The following is a 22,641-nucleotide window of genomic DNA, read 5'->3' as shown; positions in this document are numbered from 1 at the left end:
ACATGTATTCTAGTGTTTAACAAATAAGAACTAAGGCTACTCATTTTTCTACCTAGATGTTTTCTCCAGAATATCTTCGTATGATTCTGTTCATTAATTTTGCTAATGAAAGACCTTCCCAACCTGCCCACTTAGTACTTAAAGATGGGAATGCCACAGGTTTTTGTTTTTTAAAGAATACCATTTACTGGTTGGTTCTTTTTTTCTTTTCCTCTCAGTTTTTCCCCAGAATTAGCAGAGAGCTTTTCCAGATCACTGACTTTTAGATGCAGTGTTAATTCTGTTAGTCTTCAGTGAAATATTCTAACATATTTTGGGTTTTCTTTTCTTGTGTATGTTACCCACCTCATGTTACAGTCACGGCAGATACTTACCGAGCACAGTGAGTAAAGAACTTGGGCTCGGGAGTTCTGCTTGGATTTGTATCCACCTCAGCTACTCCGTGCTTCAGTTTCCTTGTCTGTATAGTAGAGAGAATAATAGTACCTACCCTCTTGAGAGTCTTTGTGAGAATTAAAAGTTAGTCCAGGTTGAGCCACAAACGTTAGCTGTGACTACTATACAGATATTTTTTTTTAAGTATTATTTGAATCTTAATAACATTTTTTTCAGGGCGCCTGGCTGGCTCACATAAGTGTCCAGCTTCAGCTCAGGTCATGATCTCATAGTTCATGAGTTCGAGCCCTGCATCAGGCTCTGTGCTGACAGCTCAGAGCCTGGAGCCTGCTTTGGATTTTGTGTCTTTCTCCTCTCAAAAACAAACATTTTTTAAAAAGAAAACTTTTTTTCCTTATATTGCCTTTTCCTTCTAAGGTAAGGATCCATAATGAAGTATTTGCCAGGAGACTATGCACAGTGACCATTTCTGCCCCTCCCCTCACCGCGCCCACTCCCCACCTCAGCTTGAACAGGAGCTTTCCCTGCAGAGGAAGCTCTGCAGCTGAGGCTGGCATACGTAGCCCAGCCTCTGCCTAGAGTGTAGTTTTTTTTCCCAGAGGAAATGAAATTCAAGACACGGTGCATTTTATCCTGCTTAAGGATAGGCACTGTGGCATACCGGAATAGGCAGTCTGTTCCCTTCCTTCGTAATCCAGAGTGCAATGCCCCGGATCTTCTCAGACCCCTGTCCTCCCAAATCCTGCCTGCTGATAGGAGAAATTGTACCCATCCGAGACCTGAGCACATGGGTATCTTCCTGTTTCCACCAACACTGACCACACTACCTGTGGCTTCTTCATTAATGGTAGGAGGCCCTGCCTGTGTGACAGAACAGCTGCCCTCACTTTGAAGAGGCTGCAAGGAGGGACACCGAGGTGACTCAGTCGGTTAAGCACCTGACTTGATCTCACGGTTCCGTGAGATTGAGCCCCACGTTGGGCTCTGTGCTGACAGTGTGGAATCTGCTTGGGATTCTTAAATTATGATGGTCTCAAATGGAAGCTTCTACTTAAAAGTCACTAATACTGAACACTGGTGTTTCAACTAGTATAGCTTTGTCACAAAAAATATTTTAAACTTTTCAAGATTACCAAAGATTTAGAGAAGAAAAAATTTATTTAGAATTTCAAAAGATTTGAGAGTTGACCTTGTTATTAAAAAAGTTAAAAAAAACAAAACTCCAAACAGATGATCTTGTTACAGCCTGATCCCGGGTACTTGGTCATACTGGTGGCGCCGGGCCCTTCAAGCCACCTCAGGTTGTTGCTCTGGACACGCGGATGCTCTACAGCCTCTGGACCAGCATGGCAGAAGCCCCTCCTCCTCCGTTGCAGATACTGGCAAGACCATATTGCCCTGGCTTCAAGGTGTGAACCATATGAATGACAATCCGGGCTCCAGACATCCTGGACGGAGAGATCATTTTGGTCTTTAATAAATTACAGAATACGTAACCAAAACCTGTTTCGATTCCAAATTAACTTGAAAAGTCTAGGGGCCCCTGGGTGGCTCAGTCGGTTAAGTGTCCCACTTCGGCTCAGGTCATGATCTCGGGGTTCACGGTCCACAAGTTGGAGCCCCCACATCGGGCTCTTGTGCTGACAGCTCAGAGCCTGGAGCCCGCTTCAGATTCTGTGTCTCCCTCTCTCTCTCTGCCCCTCCCCTGCGTGTCTGTCTCAGAAATAAATATTAAAAAGAAAAAAAGGCTTTCATTACAGACAGCAGAATTTGACCCCTTTTCTTAAACCGGAGCGAGAGGTTTCCAGAACAGTTAGGGCTTTTTTTAAAGCCCAAGCGTAGACTTGACTTTTAAATAATCTTCTTCATCGTAAAACTAACCATTCTTAGGCAACAGTGACATGGCTGTGTTCGGTGTCAAGTCCTGTCACAAGTGGGGTTTGCTCTTTCAAGGACGCTGGGAAGGAAACGGTTAAGAGTAATAGGAATGAGCAGGAAGCAGTCTGGTTTAGACAGAGATACAAAGGTCGTTAAGTAGCCACTAGCCCAGACGCGGGTTATTTCCAGAACCACCTACCCGATGGGATGTCCCAGAGAGACGGCACCTCCGTTGACGTTCACTTTTTGGGGGTCAAGCTCCAGCATTTTCATGTTGGCTAGCACCACCAGACTAAAGGCTTCATTTACTTCCCACATTGTAATATCCTCTTTTTTCAATCCTGCATCTTTAAGAACCTAAAAATTTTATTTTACAGTTAACATTTATCTTCACTGTTTTCTTGGAATTCCACAATTTGGGTTTCTATTTCCCCCTCATGCAACAGATACTTAAATTTGGAGTTTCTTAGTTTCCAGGAGGAAGGGCCTTTTTATTTTCTGCTTTTAATTTCTCATCTTACTGCACTACGAGCAAAGGATTTTCTTTGCATTTCTTTGTTTTGCAGCGAAACAATTTTCTTGAATGTTCCACGGGTACCTGAAACGAACACGTATTCTCTATTTGGGGATTCTGACTTGACAGCCTTGAGATCTATTGGCCTTGATGCTTGGTTGCAGATCTTGGTCTGCCAAATCAAAGAGTGTGGGTCTTTCTCTACATCTCCTGTAGTTTCTCCTTTATAAAAGTTGCCGTGGGGTGCAGGGGCACAGACACTCTTAGCTGTTGTACCTTCACTGTAAATTACTTCAGGCCTTTTATTCTATCAGCTATTGTTCTGGTAGTTCCTCAGCTATGCAGGAAGGCTTTGGGGTGTTAATGGTTGGATGATGATTCTCTAAAATCAGGCTATTTCCCCTTTTATTGTGAACTTGAAACTATTCCTCCCCCTTCCTCTCTTCCTCCAGCAGGCTCAGTATTTTAAGCTCTACTGCTCCAACAGCCTAAGGCAACAACAGGGCACCTGAGCGTGGCCACCTGTCGAGCTCTCAGTCGGGCGGGCCGGGGTCAGAAGCACACTTCGGCCTTCAGAATCCCAACTGTTGACCCCCCTTGCCCTCCGGGGCGGCACTCACTTTCAGAGGCCGTACCATGCCGTCCGTTGCTTTCTCAGATCTGCCACCTGCTGCCAGACCATCACTTCCCATCCTTTCTGATCCTCTCTCTACCCTTCTTCCTCACTGATTTCTGCTCTATCTGTGGCTGCTGGTCTCAAGTTCTCCCTCAGGGTGACGCCCTCTCTTTATTTGCGCAGTCTTCTGCGCCCTCAACGCGTTCAGCGCCGTCTCTTCCTGTGACCTCCCCCCCACGCACACAAAGCAACTTCCCTGAGAGACATTATCAGAGCGATTGCTTGGAGTAGGTAGGTTTTCCGTTTTTAGGTTTACTCTAAGACCGGCTCCCAACAGTTCCCTTGCAGAATGGAGACCTCCTAGTAGTGAATATGTGCTTTGAATTCGAGAACCAGGCCCCTCAGTATCCCCTTTTCCCTTGCCACGCCAACCTCCTACTCTGGTCATCACACCAGGTGTGAGGTTCAGCATCATACTTCAAAATAATTCACAGTTTTTGTCTGTTCCACTGAAGATGTCTGTGGATTGCTCAAATTATTTTCAGGAGAAGTTGGAAGATTCCAAGCCAAGCTATCTCTGTCCTTCAGCAGACGAGTGACACTGAAAACCTACACCCTGCAGCGTTGGTAGAAACAAACCAGAGGCCGGCATCGTGGAGGACCGGCCCTCATCTGTTCTCACCTTAGGTACAGCATATGCGGGTGCAACTGGAAAATCAATAGGGTCCACCGCAGCATCAGCAAACGCTGGAGTTTAAAAAATTTAATAGGTCGTTAAAATCTTTTGTACAAGTGATAGCTAACAGTTGTTATATATAATACGCAAAGATGCGAGCTTCCCAATCCTAATAGACGTAAACGTATTTGTTCCTTTTCTAGGATTCTATGCTTTATAAAACCACATTAGTCATCACAGCCATGGATTTTCACAGGTAGGAGGTTGGAGGGAACTGGCCTCCAGGGACACTGGCATGATCTACACATAACCGTGGGTGCTGCAACGGGCAGAATGCCACGTCCTGCCGTATCCAGTGAGGATGCCTCCAAGCATCCAAAGTACACGACAGCCTCAACAACGGGATCATTGGTTACAAAATGTCAACAGTGCTGAGGTTAAGAAACCAAGACCTGGACTAAAACTGAAGTTGTAAGGCTTTTAGTAAGTAACGAAATGGTATTGGTCTAACACATTGAGAAGGCAAAGCAGATTTTACAACTAGAAGTACGTGTAACGAGATTGAGGGTATGACGAGGTCACACAGGAAATCTAGTTACCCGGGCATTTATTATGAGCTATTTCTTAATCCCTAATTTCGTACACTTTTAATAACTACCTTTCCCCTTGGTGCCACGGCAAAACATGTACGTTGTACTCTCCACTCCTCATATCGGACAGGACAAAAATTTTTAAAGCTTACTCTTCCCGTAAAGCAAGTTGTAACCAAGGTTAAAGGAGCTGCTCGCTCCCACTATGAGTTACATCCCATCACACGGTACACGTGTAGACACCGTGTATTACCAGCATGGAAACCCCACTTCGGGAAGTGTGCAGACGTGAAGGGATAAACGAGCTGAGAACACGACCTACCCGCTATCCTTGCCAGCGGCTTAACGCTGAGCCTCTTGGCGGCATCCGCGGTCATCAGAACCACGGCGGCCGCGCCGTCGTTCACCGTGCTGGCATTGGCCGCCGTGACCGTGCCTGCAAGCACCAGTGAGCAGGAGGTGAGAACACAGTTTCACACGGAATTCACCGGGGTCGATTTAATAAATTCCTGCAGGGTAATGCCTGGGTGGTTTGCCGCGTGAAAAATGACCACGATGCACGGCGAGAATTCCAGCTTCCGGGAAGCACACGCAGAGCTAACTCTAACACTCGTGTAAGAGTGCCTTGGGTTAGTTCTGGACCCATCTGGTCAAAGCTAGCTCAGAAACACGTGTGTGATGGCACTAGGTACGTGCTGGCTTGCACTTCAGACATACGGACCAGCCGCTATTTTTTCTCCCCAGAGAAAGAAGCAAAAACTCAGTATCGAAACCAGGTACTTGTTCTCTATAATCACTTCAAGTTAGACGTCAAGAACTCTAAAGATCATTCAACTTTTTAAGTTTATTTGAGAGTCCGTTTGTGAGCACTGGAGGGGCAGAGAGAGCATCCCAAGCAGGCTCCGCACCATCAGTGCAGAGGCCGAAGTGGGGCTCACACTCAGGAACCGTGAGATCATGACCCGAGCAGCAATCAGGAGTCAGACATTCAACCGACGGAGCCACCCAGGCGCCCCTCGACTGAACATTTTAAACATCGGAATGTTACGGTATGTAAACTATGTCCACTAAGCAGGTTCTTTTTTTTAATTGCAACAAAGACCCTACAGTAGACCGCAGCTAAAAATATAAAAATATGCTTCTGTAATATGAATTTTATATGATACTTTAAAAAAGACTGACCCAGGGACGCCTGAATGGCTCAGTCAGTTAAGCGTTCGAGTGGATTTCGGCTCAGGTGGTGATCTCACGATGCGTGAGTTCAAGCCCTGATTCAGGCTCTGCACTGACAGCGCAGAGCCTGCTTGGGATTCTGTTCCCCCCTTTCTCTCTGCCCTTCCCCCCGCTCATGCATGCACATTCTCTCAAAATAAATAAAACGCTTTTTGAAAAATAAAGACGACTGATCCATTCCTATAGTTGGTATTGAGAAACTCAATCAGGAAAGGCAGAAAAGTAACTTTGGGTTACGACAACTGTACATACAGCCAATTTTAAAAGCAGAACTGACCTTCTCAAGGATTCCAAAAGCATTAACTTAAACACTGGCATCCACTTACGGTAGCATTTGACAGTTACTGAGGGCCTACCTGGCACTGGCGATAAAACAGGGAACAACTCTGCTGTCAGCTTCCTAGTCAAGAATCTTACAGGGATTTAACATCTCAACGACTTTCATGTCACAATGCACTTTCAAGATGAACTGCGAATGAAAAACTGTATTCTAGACCCATTCTACAATCTCTTCCCTAGGATTTCTATTTTGAAGGTATTAACCAGTAAGCGATTTTAAAGATTTTTTTTTAATAAACATAACTTGTTCGTTTCACCTGAGCCCGACATAACTGAAAATGTTAAGTAACAGCTATATGTTTTCTAGAATTACTTTTTAAAAAATGCTTAGGTGGTTCCCAGACTAACTATGGTACATTCACTCCTCTTTTTGTCACGCTTCATTTCACAGTACTAACCATTTTCTTTCTGGAAAACGGTCTTCAGCTTTGGAACTTTGCTAAAGTCAACACGTCTATATTCTTCATCTTCTTTCACCACTACATCTGGTTTACCTGAAACACAAGTCTTTTAAGTAATCACCAGCCAAGACCACAGTGAGTCGGTGCGATGCGTGGGCAAGGACCTGGGCAGCCTGGGCCTCCTCTGTGCCTGTGCACCTCACACCGCCCCGGGGACCCCACGCTACCTTCCATCACCTGGGCCCTGAGAGTGACTGAAAGAGGGGCTTATTAAATAGTTGGACGATTCGGATCTTGGATGTGGCCACACCTCGTTCTCTTCCCTCCCTATTCTGCCACCACAGATACGACCCACTCTCCTGACCCTGGGGTCGGGAGAGGCTCCGGCGATTCCGTCATTCGGAGCCTAGTCATCATTTCTGAATGGAAATGTAACCTAAACCAAAGGAACAAGACTTCACTGTGGATTTAGTCTGCTGGAGTCGGGGGGTGGGGTGGGCGGGGGGGCGCCTGCCCTGTGACCTCTGTGACCACAAGCCCTGCAGAGGGGGCTCTGGGGATGCGGGTGGGACAAAGGGGTGTGGAGCCCCGCCCTTCTAATAAATCCCCGGTTTCACTTAAAAGGCTAATATATGGTCTGTCACTTACACTGCAAAGGTTTTTAATAAATCCATTTCTCGAATTGAAAGTATTCTCAGGGGAATCTGGGGAGGTGGAACCTGATACTAAATTGGGTTTAATTCTGTTCTCTCAACTGGCAACGTTTCCCTTTAGTAACCATAACCATCTGTGTCCTCAGTTGAACAAAGATAAAAACATACTAATTTAAAACCAGACTTCTACAACACGTAAGTCCACTAAAAATCAAACCGATTTTGGAACGTCACGCGTCTACCTTTCGCCGAAATCGTGACAGGAACGACCTCCTCGGCAAACCTCCCGGCGTCCCAGGCCGCCTGACTCCTGCCGTAGGAGCCCACGGCGTACGCGTCCTGCTCCTCGCGCGTGATGTGCAGCTTCTTAGCCGTGTTCTCGGCACAGTTCCCCTGATTCAAGTTGGGATCTTTATCAAACTAATTCACTTGGCGTAACTTATAAAATACCAACTTTGTATAACCTAAAACCGTGGTTAGCAGGTAAACTCAGTTTCTAAAAAGACACTTCTTTCGATACCGGGTAATTTTTCACTCAAGTCTCCTCGTCAGGTACTTGAGTGAGCTCAGAAGTTGCCAATTCAAAGGCAATTTCAACAGCTGTGGAATCCGTCATTAGAAGTCAGGACACACCCTATCCCCCCCCCACCGGTGGGGCGGTTTATTCAACAACTGAGTCAAACTGATGCAGTGGGCAAAGGACAGTATTTTCCCAAAACGAATGGTGAAAGTGAGCATTTACAGAGCCCATCCTTCCTCCAAAACACACTTATTTTAAAAAGTCAAGCAGGGACAGTTGGGTGACTCCGTCGGTTGAGTACCCAACTCTCGATTTCGGCTCAGGTCACGATCCCAGGGTCATGGGCTCGAGCCCCGTGAAGGCTCCGCGCGGAGTACGGAGCCTGACTAGGATCCTCTCTGCCCCTCTGCCCCCTCCCCAGCTTACCCATGCACTCTCTCAAAATAAACTTAAAATAAGGTCAAGCAGTATTGTATACTAGCCGGTATTTCTCCTTAAAAACCAATAATTACCATATGGATTTTATTGTAGACGTCAGTCAGCCCATCCTTCACAATCAAGTCTTCAAGCTTGATGCCACCGTACGGTGTAGTGCCTCTGTTCATTACGTAGGGAGCGTTGGACATGCTCTCCATCCCACCTGCCACCATCACATCCTGCCCGGCAGCGAACACGCACAATGTCAGTTCCAACAGGAGCTGAGCTGCAGACCCAGTAGGCCCGCTTCACAGCTCCAGCACACAAGGGTTCTGTGGGCTTCATTCAACATCTGTTACACGGCAAACATACAAATACCCTCTTGCCCCCGATGAAAAAAATGGTCTCAAGTGTGTAATGATGGGATGGGGCGCCCGGGTGGCTCAGTCGGTTAAGCATCCAACTTCGGCTCAGGTCATGACCTCGCGATCCGCGGCTCTGAGTCCCACACCAGGCTCCGAGCTGACGGTGCGGGCCTGCTTGGGATCCTGTCTTTCCCTCTCTCTCTGCCCCTCCTCTGCTCATGCTCCCTCTCTCAAAATAAACATTAAAAAAATTCTGTCTGTCTCTGCCCTTCCTGCACTCGCGTGCGCTCTCTCTCACACACTCTAAAATAAAAAATTAAAAAATTCAGCGAAGCCAGGAGAAAACCTGCACAATTTAACAAATGAACCTGGGTGTGTAGGAACCATAAATGCGTCATCAATTCTGGGCTCAGTCGAGGATTTGATTCCCAGGGTCAGCACCTTATTCTCATCTCTGATGAAAACCCTCTTATTCTGGCAAACAAAAAAGTCATGATGTTATAAATCACCCAGAATCTCAGAAAAAGTCCAAGTAAAAGGTCACCCAAAAACTAAAACATCTTGGCTGAAAACTGTTTTTTAACACAAGACACAGAAGCTATCATCTGACGTCTCCTCCAAGCGCGATAAGCAAATCCAGACGACGAGCGTCAAACACCACAGCGGCTGGACTCGGGACAAAGGATCGCACTTCTAAAGCACTCAAGGGCGACGTTTTTGGGGACTTCCGAAACCACAAATTGGAAAAGGAGGTGCTTCTTACCTGATGTCCACACATGAGGCTCTGAGAGGCCAGCATGATGGCCTTCATCCCTGAGGCACAGACTTTGTTCACAGTCGTGCACGGAGTAGACAGAGGTAAGCCTAAAACCGACACAAGTCAGGTCACACTTGTGAAAAAAGAAGACACTCTTCGACAGCCGCAGAGTTAAAATGAACACAACAGAGCACGTTAACTTCTAACGCACAACGGCATCGCTCTTGCCCATATAAATCCATGTTCTGTGACGCATTTGACATCTCGTTTAAGCGGACATGGCCTCCAACGTGCTGCACCAAACACCTTAAGTGTAGAAGAAGAACAATTCCCGGTACCTGCGCCCAGGACCGCTTGCCTCGCAGGGGCCTGACCTTCACCTCCTTGTAGAACGTTCCCCATGTATGCTTCCTTCACTTCTTCTTTCGGAATCCCTTTTGTTACACAAATAAAACAGGCATGTCCGTATTTTATTCAATTGAATAATCAGTGATTACTAATAAGGTATTATATTATATATATATATATATATATATATATATATATAGGACATTACATAGCGGGAATGGTTTCTTTTTGTCAGCTGTGAGATTCAGACTCACTGTAGGATTTTCTTTTTAATGTTTATTTTAAGAGACAGAGAGAGAGAATGAGTGTGAGTGGGGGAGGGGCAGAGAGAGAGAGAGAGAAGGAGACAGAATCCGAAGCAGGCTCTGAGCTATCAGCACAGAGCCGGACACAGGGCTCCAGGTCATGTACCGTGAGATCATGACCTGAGCCAAGATCAAGCGTCGAACACTTAACAGGCTCAGCCAGCCAGGCGGCCCTGTAGTACAAAGATTCCTTCACAAGAAAATTAGAAATAGAGGCATTGAGGGACACCCGGGTGGCTCAGTTAAGCGACGGACGCTTGATCTCAGCTCAGGTCATGCATGATCTCACGGTTTGGGAGTTCAAGCCCCGCATCGCGTTCTTGCACTGACAATGCAGATTCTTTCTGTCCTCTCTCTCTCCCTCTCCCCCCCCCGCTAGCGCACTCTCTGTCCCTCCCTCCCTCTCAAAATAAATAATAAACAGGGGCGCCTGGGTGGCGCAGTCGGTTGAGCGTCCGACTTCAGCCAGGTCACCATCTCGCGGTCCGTGAGTTCGAGCCCCGCGTCAGGCTCTGGGCTGATGGCTCAGAGCCTGGAGCCTGTTTCCGATTCTGTGTCTCCCTCTCTCTCTCTGCCCCTCCCCCGTTCATGCTCTGTCTCTCTCTGTTCCCAAAAAAATAAATAAACGTTGAAAAAAAAATGTTTAAAAAAAAAAAAATAAATAAATAAATAAATAAATAAACATTAAAAATAAAAGAAATGGAAGACATTAAGTCATTTCTAAATGTTATGTATGCAGTTAGTGCAAAACAAATACTTGTTCCATTTAATCACTGCCCCCCTCAACACAGAAAAGCACGGGAGCTGGGGTGCCTGGCTGGCTCAGTGGGCAGAGCACACTACTCTGTTGCTTTCTTTTTTTGTCAGTTTTTATTTAAATTCCAGTCAGTTAACACACAGTGTAGAATTCATTTCAGGTGTACAATAGAGCGATTCAACACTTAGGAACACACGACTCTTGATCTCGGGTCATGAGTTCAAGCCCCATGTTGGGCACAGAGTTTACTTATTAAAAAAAAAAAAAGCCAAGCAACTACTGACCTGCCTTTTCAATGGCCCCCTGAATTGCAAGGGAACCAAGCCTAGTGGCCGGCAGGGAGGAAAGGCTGCCTAGAAAGGATCCAATGGGCGTTCTCGCGGCACCTACTATGACCACTTCCTGGCAAGACACAAGATGGGAAGAACTATTTCAAAATTTCACCCAAACCATCTCTCATTAAATCAACATCACTCACAGATCCACAGTGGTCCCCCAGCCTTATCCACCAGGGATACGCCTGAAACCGGAGAGAAATGAACACTATACTGGTTTTCCTACATGTGCACAGCCGTGACGGAGTTCAATTCATAAGTCAGGCACAGTAAGAGGCTGACAACGATGACTGGTCAAACAGAACCACTACAAGAATCCACTGGCATCAAAGTCACGTGCACATGGTCCCTCTCTCAGGATCTTACTGTCCTGGATGCCCCCTGAGGACCACCGTGGTGGGTGATGATAAAATGCCCACGGACGCAGGTGACGTGAGGTGAGCCGGCAGGCACTGGGACGGAGCGTTAGGTTACTACTGGCTTTCTGGGGACATCACAAGGAGGATCGTCTCCTTCCAGGCCCAGGCTGACCACTGGGAACGGACACCATGGAAAGCGGGGTTGCAGATAAGGGGACCGCTTTATTATCTAAAAAAACAGACTTTTTATGAAGGACTACTCCTTAAAACCATCTCAATATTTGAATAGCAGTAAGACTAATCAATCCAATAATGGTGCTTTAGGATTTAAGATCTAACTGAAAACCTCAGACAAACCAAGTCTAAAGCAGGCACAAATGCTTCCCCATTGTCCACAAGAGGTCTGAAACCAGAAGCTTGAGTTTTGATTCTACTATGCAGTCACAATTTAGGAAACAATCAGTTTCCTTGTCACCTGCACCATCAAGGGCGCTAACCAAAAGGCTTCTTCACTGATGGGGGGCTCTGGGCGGGGGGCGGTCCAGACCTGCGTGCTGGGCGGACGGGGCTGGGCCATGTAAGGAGGACACGGCACAACCATAATTTCTTAAGTGATTAGTAAGATAATATTAATATGAACCATAAGAAAAAATAGATAAAGCCCTCTTAGACACTGTCAAACTATTTTAACAGTTTTCTTCTCACACTTGCCTTGAGCATTCTCCGAAGGCCAGAGATAAATAAGGCAAGCGTTCCTTAGATTTCTGGCCATTAGGGACACTTGGGCGGCTCAGTCAGCTAAGCGTCCAACTCTTGACTTAGACTCAAGTTATGATCTCACGGTTTGTGGGTTCAAGCCCCACATGAGGCTCTGCACTGACAGTGTGGAGCCTGCTTGGGATTCTCTCTCTCCCTCTCTGTCTCTGTCCCTCCCCCAATTGTGCACCCTCTCTCTGTCTCCCTCCCTCCCTCCAAATAAATAAAGATTTATGGCCATTAAGAAGTCATTTGAGGGACTCGGAAAAAAAAGAGAACCCCTCAGAAAGCACCAGGTGGTCAGCTGATGGTCCTTCCTATCTAATACCCAGCCTGGTTCAGTTTCTTTCTGCTAGTATCTTCTATGTGGCCTCTACATGTCCCTCACGGTATAAAGAGGGTGCCTGAGAGTCAGGACGAACACGGCACAGTTGAGAGAGAAGGCTGTTCGGCAGGAGACAGTGGGGACGGAGCAGATATTTATTATCCAGGGCCAGGGCAGTAGACGGATGTCTCTTCAGGGGCATTTGGGAGTTTAACCTAGTATTTCAAGAATTAGCTATTCCCAACCACAGCAGCCCCCAAGGTGGCCCCACAAATATGCAAATATAAAGATAGACATTTTTTTTATTGACCACATTTTCCTTTAAATTTAAAAAATTTTTAAGTATGACTTAAATTTATACTTACATTCAAAGTGGGTTTTGATACATAACTTCGCTCCATGTATTTTATTTCCTGTAATATAAACAATTATAAAGTTATCGTGTAAAAAATATTAACCTACATCATTTTATACTTCTCGGCAGCGAGGTTATGGGGACTTCTTTCTGCTTCCGCGTGTTTTTATTTCCACATTCTACACCACGCATATCACTGTTACAATCTGAAAAAATACTACTTTGTTAATACACTTTTTAGCTATTCATTGAAATGTTGCTTTAACTTCAGATAAGTTTATAAACTTAAAATTTCTAGGCCTTTTTAAGTGTAAGTTTTATAAAATGTAGTTTTAAGTTAAATCTAAGTTCTAAATTAAGTAATTTTAGAGCTCCACAAGAAAATATCCTCGTTGTTTAAAAAATATATAAATAAAACTTGTTATTTTCTTCATCCACTTCTAACGAATGTACTGATTTATCTGAGGCAAACATACCTCCTGTAAACATGGCCTATATTCCCAGACAAATTATTTTTCAAGAAAGAAAAGGGTAAATACCTTGCCGTACACCCCCCTTCTTTCTGCACTGCTCTTAGGAACAAAACCCATCAAGACCAAGTTGAGGAAACACAAGTCACAGTTCAGAGACCTGACTTTCCTGGAAATGGACAACTTACAGGACAAAGAACAAAGAATAAATTTTTTTAGCCTCTGAAGTCAGTAAGCAAAGTAAATACTCAAAACTAACAACTTCTATTAAGAACCTACTCTTGTTGATAGTTATCAATGGGCAATCACACCTCAGTGTAACAGACCCACAACACATAAAGGCTGGCCTGACTTCGCGCAAATAACCCACGGCAGCTCTCGATTTATAACTCGGCGCGAAAAGAAAGTAGATTCGACGAGTGGTTATGAGCAGAGAGAAGCGCAGTAACCGCAAGAAACTGGTTTATCAAGTGTTTAGATAACAGATGCAAACAGCAACGTAAGAGAGAATGCTGTTCCGGGCAGTGGAAGAACAGCATTTAAGATCACCTTCTTTCCCCAGGTTAATACGACGGAGTAAGTCACTCTTAGGTTAGAAAGTTCACATAAACGACTTTGCTACAAGAAATAAGCTAATTTAGGGGCGCCTGGGTGGCGCAGTCGGTTAGGCGTCCAACTTCAGCTCAGGTCATGATCTCACAGCTCGTGGGTTCGAGCCCCGCATCGGGCTCTGTGCTGACAGCTCGGAGCCTGGAGCCTGCTTCGGATTCTGTGTCTCCCTCTCTCTCTGCCCCTCCCCCACTCATGCTCTGTTTCTCCCTTTCTCAAAAATAAACATAAGAAATATATTAAAACATATATATATATATACAATTGTTACAATATTCAAAGCAGCTCATATTCTGAAGCGATGTCTTCAGTCTTTGTGAGGAAGGGATGTCAAATACACCTGCTAATGACCTGATCCTTCACTCGCTCAGTAACCCCTGGAATGATTTACTTTCCCAAAGGTGACATCAGGAATCCGGTATCCATAAAATATAATCCCTCTGTTACAGCAGCATCATAGTCTTACAAAATGAGAAATGTCGAAATTACAGGTACACATTTCACGCTCCAAAGACAACATGTAAACAAAACACAGGGAGCCTCATAAACCATCCCCAGGGATCAGTGAGAAGGCTTACTTGGCGTGACGCAATGCTCTCCAGACAGAGTTCCAACAGAACGCTGCGGGCAGCAACTCTACATTCTAAGTTCTTCTTTCCAATAAATACGTCACAAGTACACACAACAGAGGTCACCGACATGTGGTCACTTCCAGACTAACCCATCTGCGCAGACCCTGAAAGGACCTTCCCCCGCCATCTCTACCTGTCTAGAAGCTGAGTCATTAGATGAGCCAGGCTGGTGACGTGACTTCACTCTCCTGAGCTTCCCATGTACACACTGGCCCAGGGCAGCACACGAGGGCCTCGGCCGGAGAGACCCGAGTGCACCTGCCGAATGCCCGTACTCCTCCCTCTCAGCTGTGTGAAAACAAGTGCGCCCTTAACACATCATATAATCAGGGCTGCTGCTGACAGAACCGACTTCTCGTGAAGGATTCCACCTTATCCTCTGCGATCCAACTTGGAATTACAAGTTCCCGCTGGTATTCCCAAATATTTGGAAACTAACACACTTTTAATGGAAACCCAACATACTCGATCTTGTGGGCTGTAACTAAAGCAGTGAAAAGAAATTTTTTAAGTTCCCATTTGCACTGAACATGCCAGTCACGGCCTCTCCAGCTACCGTCCTTTCTCAAACGGGGTGGAAGGGACAGCCCTAAGTACCTCTGACTGCACCCTCCTCCCGCTGGCCAGAGCGGACAGCACCACGGACGGGGTGGACTGTGACCCAAGCGGCACCCCGAGAGACCGGCTCCACTGGGTGACGACGGGCCCTTCAACGGAGGGGTCCCGGGCGCTGGAGCCGGTGGGCACCACGGCCAACGCGGCGTCACAGCAGAGGTGGCAGGGGAGAAGGGAGCCCTCGGCAGGCAGAGAAGTAAAGGAAGGCAACATAACTGTTCCCACAACAGGAGGAAAGAGCTTGACGGGCCGCAAGAGGCAAAGGCAGTTCCTCGGAGACTGACCTTCCATCAGCGTCCAGTAACGCGGCCTACGATGCCTCGGATGCCGGGAGCTGCCCGCGGTGAATATGCCCAACCCCAACCCCCACTCCATAGCGAGTCTGGAAGGGAGGCGGAGCCTCGGAATCACGCCGCCTTTACTCGGGCCACTCCTCCTCTTCAGGGGTCCAGGTTCTAACCCAGGGCTCCCAGGCCTCTCGGCCGGCCACAAGTTCAGGCGCGCCGCCCCTCCTCGTCCCCCTCCCCCCAGCCCCCGCCCGGCCTGGACCCAGGCGCACAGTCAGGCTCCGCACGTTCAGGTGCACCTTCCCCTCCTCCCCACCCGCGCCCAGATCAGGCTCCGCGGCCTCCCACACAAACACCCGCAAACTTCCCAAACCGCCCACCCTGAGCGTTCAGCTCACTGCTCGGCTTCCCGGTCCCCAAGTTCTCCAACAGGTGGCCTACGGTTGGCCGCTTACCAACGCCCCTTCCACCCCCGGCCTGGCACCAGCTCAGCAGGGTCGGCGCGGCAGGCAAGCCGCTCGGTCTCGGGAAGCGGCTCCGGCCCCGGGCTCCCTGCCTGGGCCTCCTCCAGCCGGGTCCCCTCCACCGCAGGGCGCCGGGACCACCAACTGAGGTACCACTGGCCTCCCTCTCCTCGGCGTCCACAGTCACACGGTCCTGGGCTGTGTCACCCCTCCCAGCCCGCCCAGGGCCGGGGCCTCCCTTCTCCCTCCGCCTCACGGTCGCCCAGATGACCTGCAAACTGTCTCCAGCCTCACCTCCCCACCGACCTGCAGACTCAGGATCCAAGCACCACCTCGTTGGCCTCAGTTCCGTGTCCAAACCACTGCCCTCAATTTGCACCCCAAGAAACTGGCTGCCTCCTGGCACGTCCCACCTCCAAACGTCGCAGTACCCAAGCGCTCAAGGCCAGACCGTAAGACTCACCCCTCACCTTCCCCAAAACCCAGATACCCTACCCCAGATGCGGGCACTCCCGCGTCCAAAATACACCTAAATCCTTCCCCCTCTCCACCTCCACTACTGCCACCAGGTCCTGTCCTGCTCTCCCACCAATATGACAGCCTCCTGCCCAGTTCCCTGCACCCAGCTTTAAAAATGTCAATCAGGGGGCGCCTGTGTCTCTCAGTCTCAGCCTGTTAAGCATCAGACTTTGGCTCGGGTCACGATCTCCTGGTCGGTGGGATGGAGCACTGCGTCGGGTTCTGTGCTGACAGCTCAGAGCCTGCTCGGGATTCTCTCTCTCTCTGCCCCTTCCCCACTGGCGCGCTCTCTCTCTCTCTCTCTCTCTCCCCCTCCCTCAAAACAAATACACAAACTTAAAGTTATGCTAATTGCAAGCAACAGTTTTCAATGTAGGTATTTCATTTCTCTAATCCCACTGTTAAAAATCTTACCTAACTACCTTGTTATATTAAATCTTTACAGTCTGAGTGCCCCGTTAGGGTTGAACTGTGCTCCACTTCCCAACCCTGCCAAAACAAAGAAGCCCTAACCCTTGTACCTTAGGCTGTAACTTTAGAGATAGTGGTCCTTATGGAAACAAACAAGACGAGTAGCCCTAATCCGGTAGAACTGATGTTCTTACAGAAAGAGAATTTTAACACAGAGACAGACATGCACAGAAGAAAAGAGACGACTGGGTGGGGCGCCTGGGTGGCGCAGTCGGTTAAGCGTCCGACTTCAGCCAGGTCACGATCTCGCGGTCCGTGAGTTCGAGCCCCGCGTCAGGCTCTGGGCTGATGGCTCAGAGCCTGGAGCCTGTTTCCGATTCTGTGTCTCCCTCTCTCTCTGCCCCTCCCCCGTTCATGCTCTGTCTCTCTCTGTCCCAAAAATAAACGTTGAAAAGAAAAAAAAAATTAAAAAAAAAAAAAAAAAAAAAAAAAGAGACGACTGGGGGAGACTGCCCAGTGCAGACAGAGAACTGGAACCATGTATCAACAAACCAAGGAACTCCAAAGATCGCCAGCAAACCACCAGAAGGGATGAAGAGGCAAGGCAGGATTTCCCTACAGGATGGGGGCCGGGGGTGGGGGGGGGGGGGTCATGGCAACACCATGACTTTGGAATTTCCAGCCTCCAGAACTCTGAAACGTTTCTCTTGTTTTAAGCTGCCCAAATTGCACAATTTTGTTACAGTAGCCCAAGAAAGCTAACACATCCCCCTTGCTGAAAACCTCCCCTCCCCGGGCTCTCAGGCACAGTCTCTTGCCCAGGGTTTCCTCCCATGATGCCATGCTCTCTGCCCTCCCCTTCACATGATCCTGCTTGTCCAGCCTGTCCTGACGTGCCCTGTCTCCCTAAGGCCCCACGCGAAGTCCTGCTCTCTTCTCCCTCCATGCACTTGCTCTCACGGAGCTCATCAATGCCTGCGAAGGCTACCGCCGTCCGCAGCTAGTCGTTTCCAAATGTGTATTTCACGCAGTTCTCTTACAGGCCACACCGTTTCCTCCAACTGGCAACTCCAAACTCAAGTCCAAAATACAACTCATCACTTTCTTTCTACTGCCCCACATCTGTTCCTCTCAATACCTCTACCATCCACTAAATGGCAGGCCAAGGCCCCCAAATTATTCCTAACTCCTTCTCGCTCAGTTCTTCTTAGCCAATTAGTCATGAAGGGCAACAGATTCTACTTGCAGGCTACCTCTGGAATCTCTCCTTCTCTGCCTATGTTTATTAGCACATCCAACTGCTATACGACTTGCCAGCTTACGGCAATATCCTGACTTTTCTTTTGGCCTGCGTAAGAAAGCAGGCCGAGGGACTGAGGTGCAAAAACCATGGGGTGAAAGGGAATGGGAAGTGTATCCATCAGGGTTCAACGAGGAAAATGAAAACCACTGTATTTGAAACATAACTGAATGCAGAGATTAAATACAAAGGTGATAGGAAAGCTAAGAACAACAGGAGACAGGCGGTACAGATTAACAACAGGAAGGCATTAGCACATTTAGGATGTTAGGACAAAGGGAAGAACCAAGGTTACCAAAGCCAAGGGGTCAGGGTCACCGTGCAAAAACAAGAACCAGAAGAGCCACTGACTTTGTCCGCAACACCATCTAAGGGCAGACGGAGAGAAAATAATCCTGGCTTCTCCATTCCTATCTCCCAATCTCTTACCAGCCTCTGAACACAGCCAGAAGTCAGCTGGTAGACCCCAGATGTTTGCACACCCAAGAGGAAGCCCTGCAGCAATACAGAGGGCAGAAAGGAATCTGACAACAAACAGACCCAGGACAGGCACAATGCAGTAATTTGTTTTATCAGTTCGAGTATTTAAGACAAAAACAAAAACAAAACAAAAACAAAGGGCTCCTGGGTGGCTCAGTCAGTTAAGCATCCAACTTTGGTTCCAGTCATGATCTCACAGTTAGTGAGTTCAAGCCCCGCATGGGGCTCTGTGCGGACAGCTCAGAACCTGGAGCTTGCTTCGGATTCTGTGTCTCCCGCTTTCTCTGTCCCTCCCCCACACTCACCCTCTGTCTGTCTCAAAAATAAACCAACATTTTTTTAAAAGGCAATAGTTTTGGGTCAAAATAGGAGCTTCAAGGAGGCGATGCTCAGTAGTATCAAGAAGGTAAACAGGAAGAAAAATAATACAAAAAAAGAAAAGCGCTGGTATTCTTTGAGTGGCAGGGACATCTACCTCCAGCCGCTTAGTGATTACAGCTGGCAGGGCAACAGGCTCCAATGAAGTCCCTTCAGGTTTGCTGATCATGAGACACTTGTGTGCCAAGGGTAACAGTCACATGCCACTCAACAAACTGGCACTGAACACTGAAAATCCCCTTACAACAGATTTCTGTAGTTCAGTAAATGACCACTTAATTCAAATTACCAACGCTGTGAACTTACAGCTCCACTCTTTCATCAGCAACTGTGTGTTTGACGGTAATATCTTAACTATAAATGAAGGCTCTGCATCTGTGTTTATTTCTTAACAGGACCTAGTTCACCTGGTCAACACTGGCTGAAACCCTGATTTCCCAATCATTCCATGAAATACCAAACAAGCTCATTAAGAACTGAACCTGGTACATTTCCCAACTCCCTTCTGCAGCTAGGTGGGGGGAGGAGGGGGAGAAAGAAAGAAGAAAAGAACTCCTCGTTCCTGGAAACCCACTCATCCTGCCTTTTCTATTTGCTCAGTCACCGGGGGTTATTTTTAGACTCTTCCTTTACCCTTGGCCCCGCACCCTCCCTGTCAAGTTCCACATTTATTCTTTCATAAATCTCTTGCATAATGCTGCTCCCTTTTTCAGCTTCTGTTGCCAGCATGCAGCTCAAGTTACCGCAAACCAAAACAGACAATGGTTTTCTCCCCCACTTCAATCCTCCAGATCTCTGGCTATGACAACTCCCCCCGCCCCCCCCCCAAAAAAAAAAAAAAACACATCAACGGTCTCCACTGACTTGGGTCAAATCCCAACTCATAAAAAATGACGTGGGTGGACTTCAAAGCGTATTACCCCAATCAGCCTGGAAAACTCAGGCCTCACCAGCCACACCCTGAAGTCTTACTAATCCCTAAATTTTGCCAGATCCTGAATCCAAGGTGCAGGCTCCTTTGCTCTGACGTATGGGAAACACAGTCTTGGCATTCAAGGCCGTGGCTCCTGTGCACCGCCGGCACAACAACCACACGCCCACGGAGGCCACCCCTTCCAGAATACGAAACACCAAGTATAATCTATTCCTTGCATGGTGAGCAGCCATTTATTTTCCCTGGCAAATTTGAGCTGCACCAAGGGCCTCTTTTTATTCCCTTATTCCCCCTTAGGGCCTCACGTCTCGCAAGCCCAACGATGACCTACTGCACGAACATAAAACATCCTGACAACGATGCTCACAAACATGTTTTTTTTTAATCCCGGGAAAAATTTAAAAGGAAAGAAGGAAAACCCCGGGGAAGACGTTTCGCTCAGGGCGCCCGCCAGGGAGGGACCCTTCGGCCTGCAACGGTCCGAGCCCCGCGCAACCCACGCGCGGGTCCCCGCAGGCGCCAGGCAGCGGCGCGCATTGAGCATGCGCGGTACAGGTGGGCTTCCCGGCAAGAGTTCCCGAGGCCTGCGCCTGGAGCTTCGCGGGTCTTCCCCTGCGCGGGCCGGCATTCTGCAGCCCGGATCCCAACCCCTCTCACCCGCATCAGCTTCCGGAGCAGAGGGCCGCGCCCACGGGCGCCGCCACGAAGGAGAGCCGCCAGCACAGCCATGACCACCAAGCACCCAGGGACACCTTCTACGTGGAGACTGTCGGCGCACGCCAGGGGTCCCCGCGCCGCTGCCCCGCCCACCCCGGACCGCCGCGCCCCGCCCGCTCCTCCAATAGGAGCCTCGGACGGCGACGATGCACGCAGCTATTGGCCGACATCCAGCAGGGGCGGGGCCACGGAAGACCTTCTGGCCGGAGGAGCGGGCCTGAACCCGGAAGGGTCGGGAGGCGCCGCTGCTCCAGTCTTCGCACTTCCGACCTTGTAGTGCCAGGGGTGTGGTGTCACCTGAGTGTTTTCTGCCGCTTAGGTCTACACATCTCATTAAAGTATTATTCAGACATCTGATTAGGTTTTAATTTATGATGAGATACTTTTGCAGCTATTTCAGTAGGAGGGGAATAAGAATGCATATTAACAGCTAACTTTACCGAACAATTAAGAATTTTTTAATTTAATTTTATCTTTTAAGTAACTTTTTTTCATTTTATTTTTATGTAGGCTCTACACCCAAGGTGGGACCCACCTGAGATGTAATCCCATGCTTCACCGACCCAACCAGCCAGGTGCCCCTTTTCTAATGACTACACCCAATATGGGACTGGAACTCACAACCCTGACACCATGAGTCACATGTTCCAGCGACTGAGCCAGCCAGGCACTCCCACAATTCAAAAAAGAATTCTGTTAGTCGTCAGGGCACCTGGTAGCTCACTGGGTTGAGTGTCCAAGTTGGGCTCAGGTCATGATCTCATAGTTCATGATTTCGAGCCCTGCCCTTGGGTTCTGTGCTGACAGCCCAAACCCTGGAGCCTACTTCAAATTCTATGTCTCCCTCTCTCTCTCTGCCCCTCCCCGAACGCACTCTGTCTCTCTCTCTCTCTCAAAAATAAACATTTTAAATTTTTTTTTCAGAAAAGATGCTCTCCCTCTCCTGCTCCTCTCGCACACCCACACGCTCTTGCTCTCTAAAAATATATATATATATATTTTTTTCAATGTTTATTTATTTTTGGGACAGAGAGAGACAGAGCATGAACGGGGGAGGGGCAGCGAGAGAGGGAGACACAGAATCGGAAACAGGCTCCAGACTCTGAGCCAACAGCCCAGAGCCCGACGCGGGGCTCGAACTCACGGATCGCGAGATCGTGACCTGGCTGAAGTCGGACGCTTAACCGACTGCGCCACCCAGGCGCCCCTAAAAAAATATATATTTTAAAAAGAATTCTATTAATCCTCACAAAAACTCCACGAGTTAGAGGCTATTTTTATCTCCCCCTTAACTAATGTGCTAACTGAACAAAGAAATTAACTTTTTTGTCAGGTTGCACAGAAAGTGGTAGCACTGGGGTCTGAACTGGTATCTTCACGTGGCATTGCTTTCCTGTTCCTTTTCCCAGAGAACCACGTAAATGTTACGATTATTATCCTCACATTTTGGGGAACCCATTACTTAAGCTTGAATTTTCACCTGTAGACAGTCCATCTTTGTGTCGCTAACATGACTGTCTTTTGTACTGATTGTCATGTAGAGGATACAAGGAGTGACAACAAAGTGAACCTTCAATTCAACTAACCCCAAGCCCAACTCAAGTTTTTCCTACAAGAAAATTCCCACCCTTCATTAGGTTTCGTTGGCAGCTGAGGGAGATTGGGTTTTTAGAAGATGGCCACACCCATACTCAGCTCACCTGACAAGCTCTTCTTTGTGACGAATGCTCCCTCCCCCTATCAGCGGTGGGGGCCGTGTCCCTAGTCTGGAATCTGGACAGTGAGTGCAGTCTGGCAGGAGCGACGTTGTGTGACTTCCCAGGTGAGGGCCAGGCAGAAACATGAATAAAAAGCCTTCGGGTGATTCCAGTCCCCAGCCTTCAACCCTTCCAGGTGAAACCCCAGACATTATAGTGCAGATAAGCCTTCC

The 22,641-nt window shown here is 48.0% G+C and overlaps 1 protein-coding gene across 1 annotated transcript; it reads right to left on the bottom strand.

Annotated features, from left to right (window-relative positions):
• Positions 1 to 1,542: 1,542 nt before the first annotated feature.
• On the bottom strand, positions 1,543 to 20,867 carry ACAT1 (acetyl-CoA acetyltransferase 1). Its single transcript, XM_045482678.1, has 12 exons — positions 20,652 to 20,867; positions 12,906 to 12,953; positions 11,050 to 11,167; positions 9,694 to 9,789; positions 9,362 to 9,462; positions 8,329 to 8,472; positions 7,539 to 7,689; positions 6,641 to 6,736; positions 4,993 to 5,106; positions 4,087 to 4,151; positions 2,474 to 2,631; positions 1,543 to 1,844 (listed from the first exon to the last, which is right to left on the bottom strand). The coding sequence occupies exons 1-12, from the start codon at positions 20,721 to 20,723 to the stop codon at positions 1,724 to 1,726; spliced, it is 1,284 nt and encodes a 427-aa protein (XP_045338634.1). The 5' UTR covers positions 20,724 to 20,867; the 3' UTR covers positions 1,543 to 1,723.
• Positions 20,868 to 22,641: the final 1,774 nt, after the last annotated feature.

This window comes from Leopardus geoffroyi, chromosome D1, assembly GCF_018350155.1.
Source record: "Leopardus geoffroyi isolate Oge1 chromosome D1, O.geoffroyi_Oge1_pat1.0, whole genome shotgun sequence".
NCBI classification, from domain to species: domain Eukaryota; kingdom Metazoa; phylum Chordata; class Mammalia; order Carnivora; family Felidae; genus Leopardus; species Leopardus geoffroyi.
This window is presented reverse-complemented; position numbering and strand designations above follow the sequence as displayed.

Coding starts and splice junctions, on each gene's coding strand:
- ACAT1 (XM_045482678.1), bottom strand. CDS start 20,723: ATGGCTGTGCTGGCGGCTCTCCTTCGTGGCGGCGCCCGTGGGCGCGGC. Junction 9,463..9,693: donor GCAAGCGGTCCTGGGCGCAG/GTACCGGGAATT, acceptor TGTCGGTTTTAG/GCTTACCTCTGTCTACTCCG. Junction 6,737..7,538: donor TGTCACGATTTCGGCGAAAG/GTAGACGCGTGA, acceptor CTTGTGTTTCAG/GTAAACCAGATGTAGTGGTG.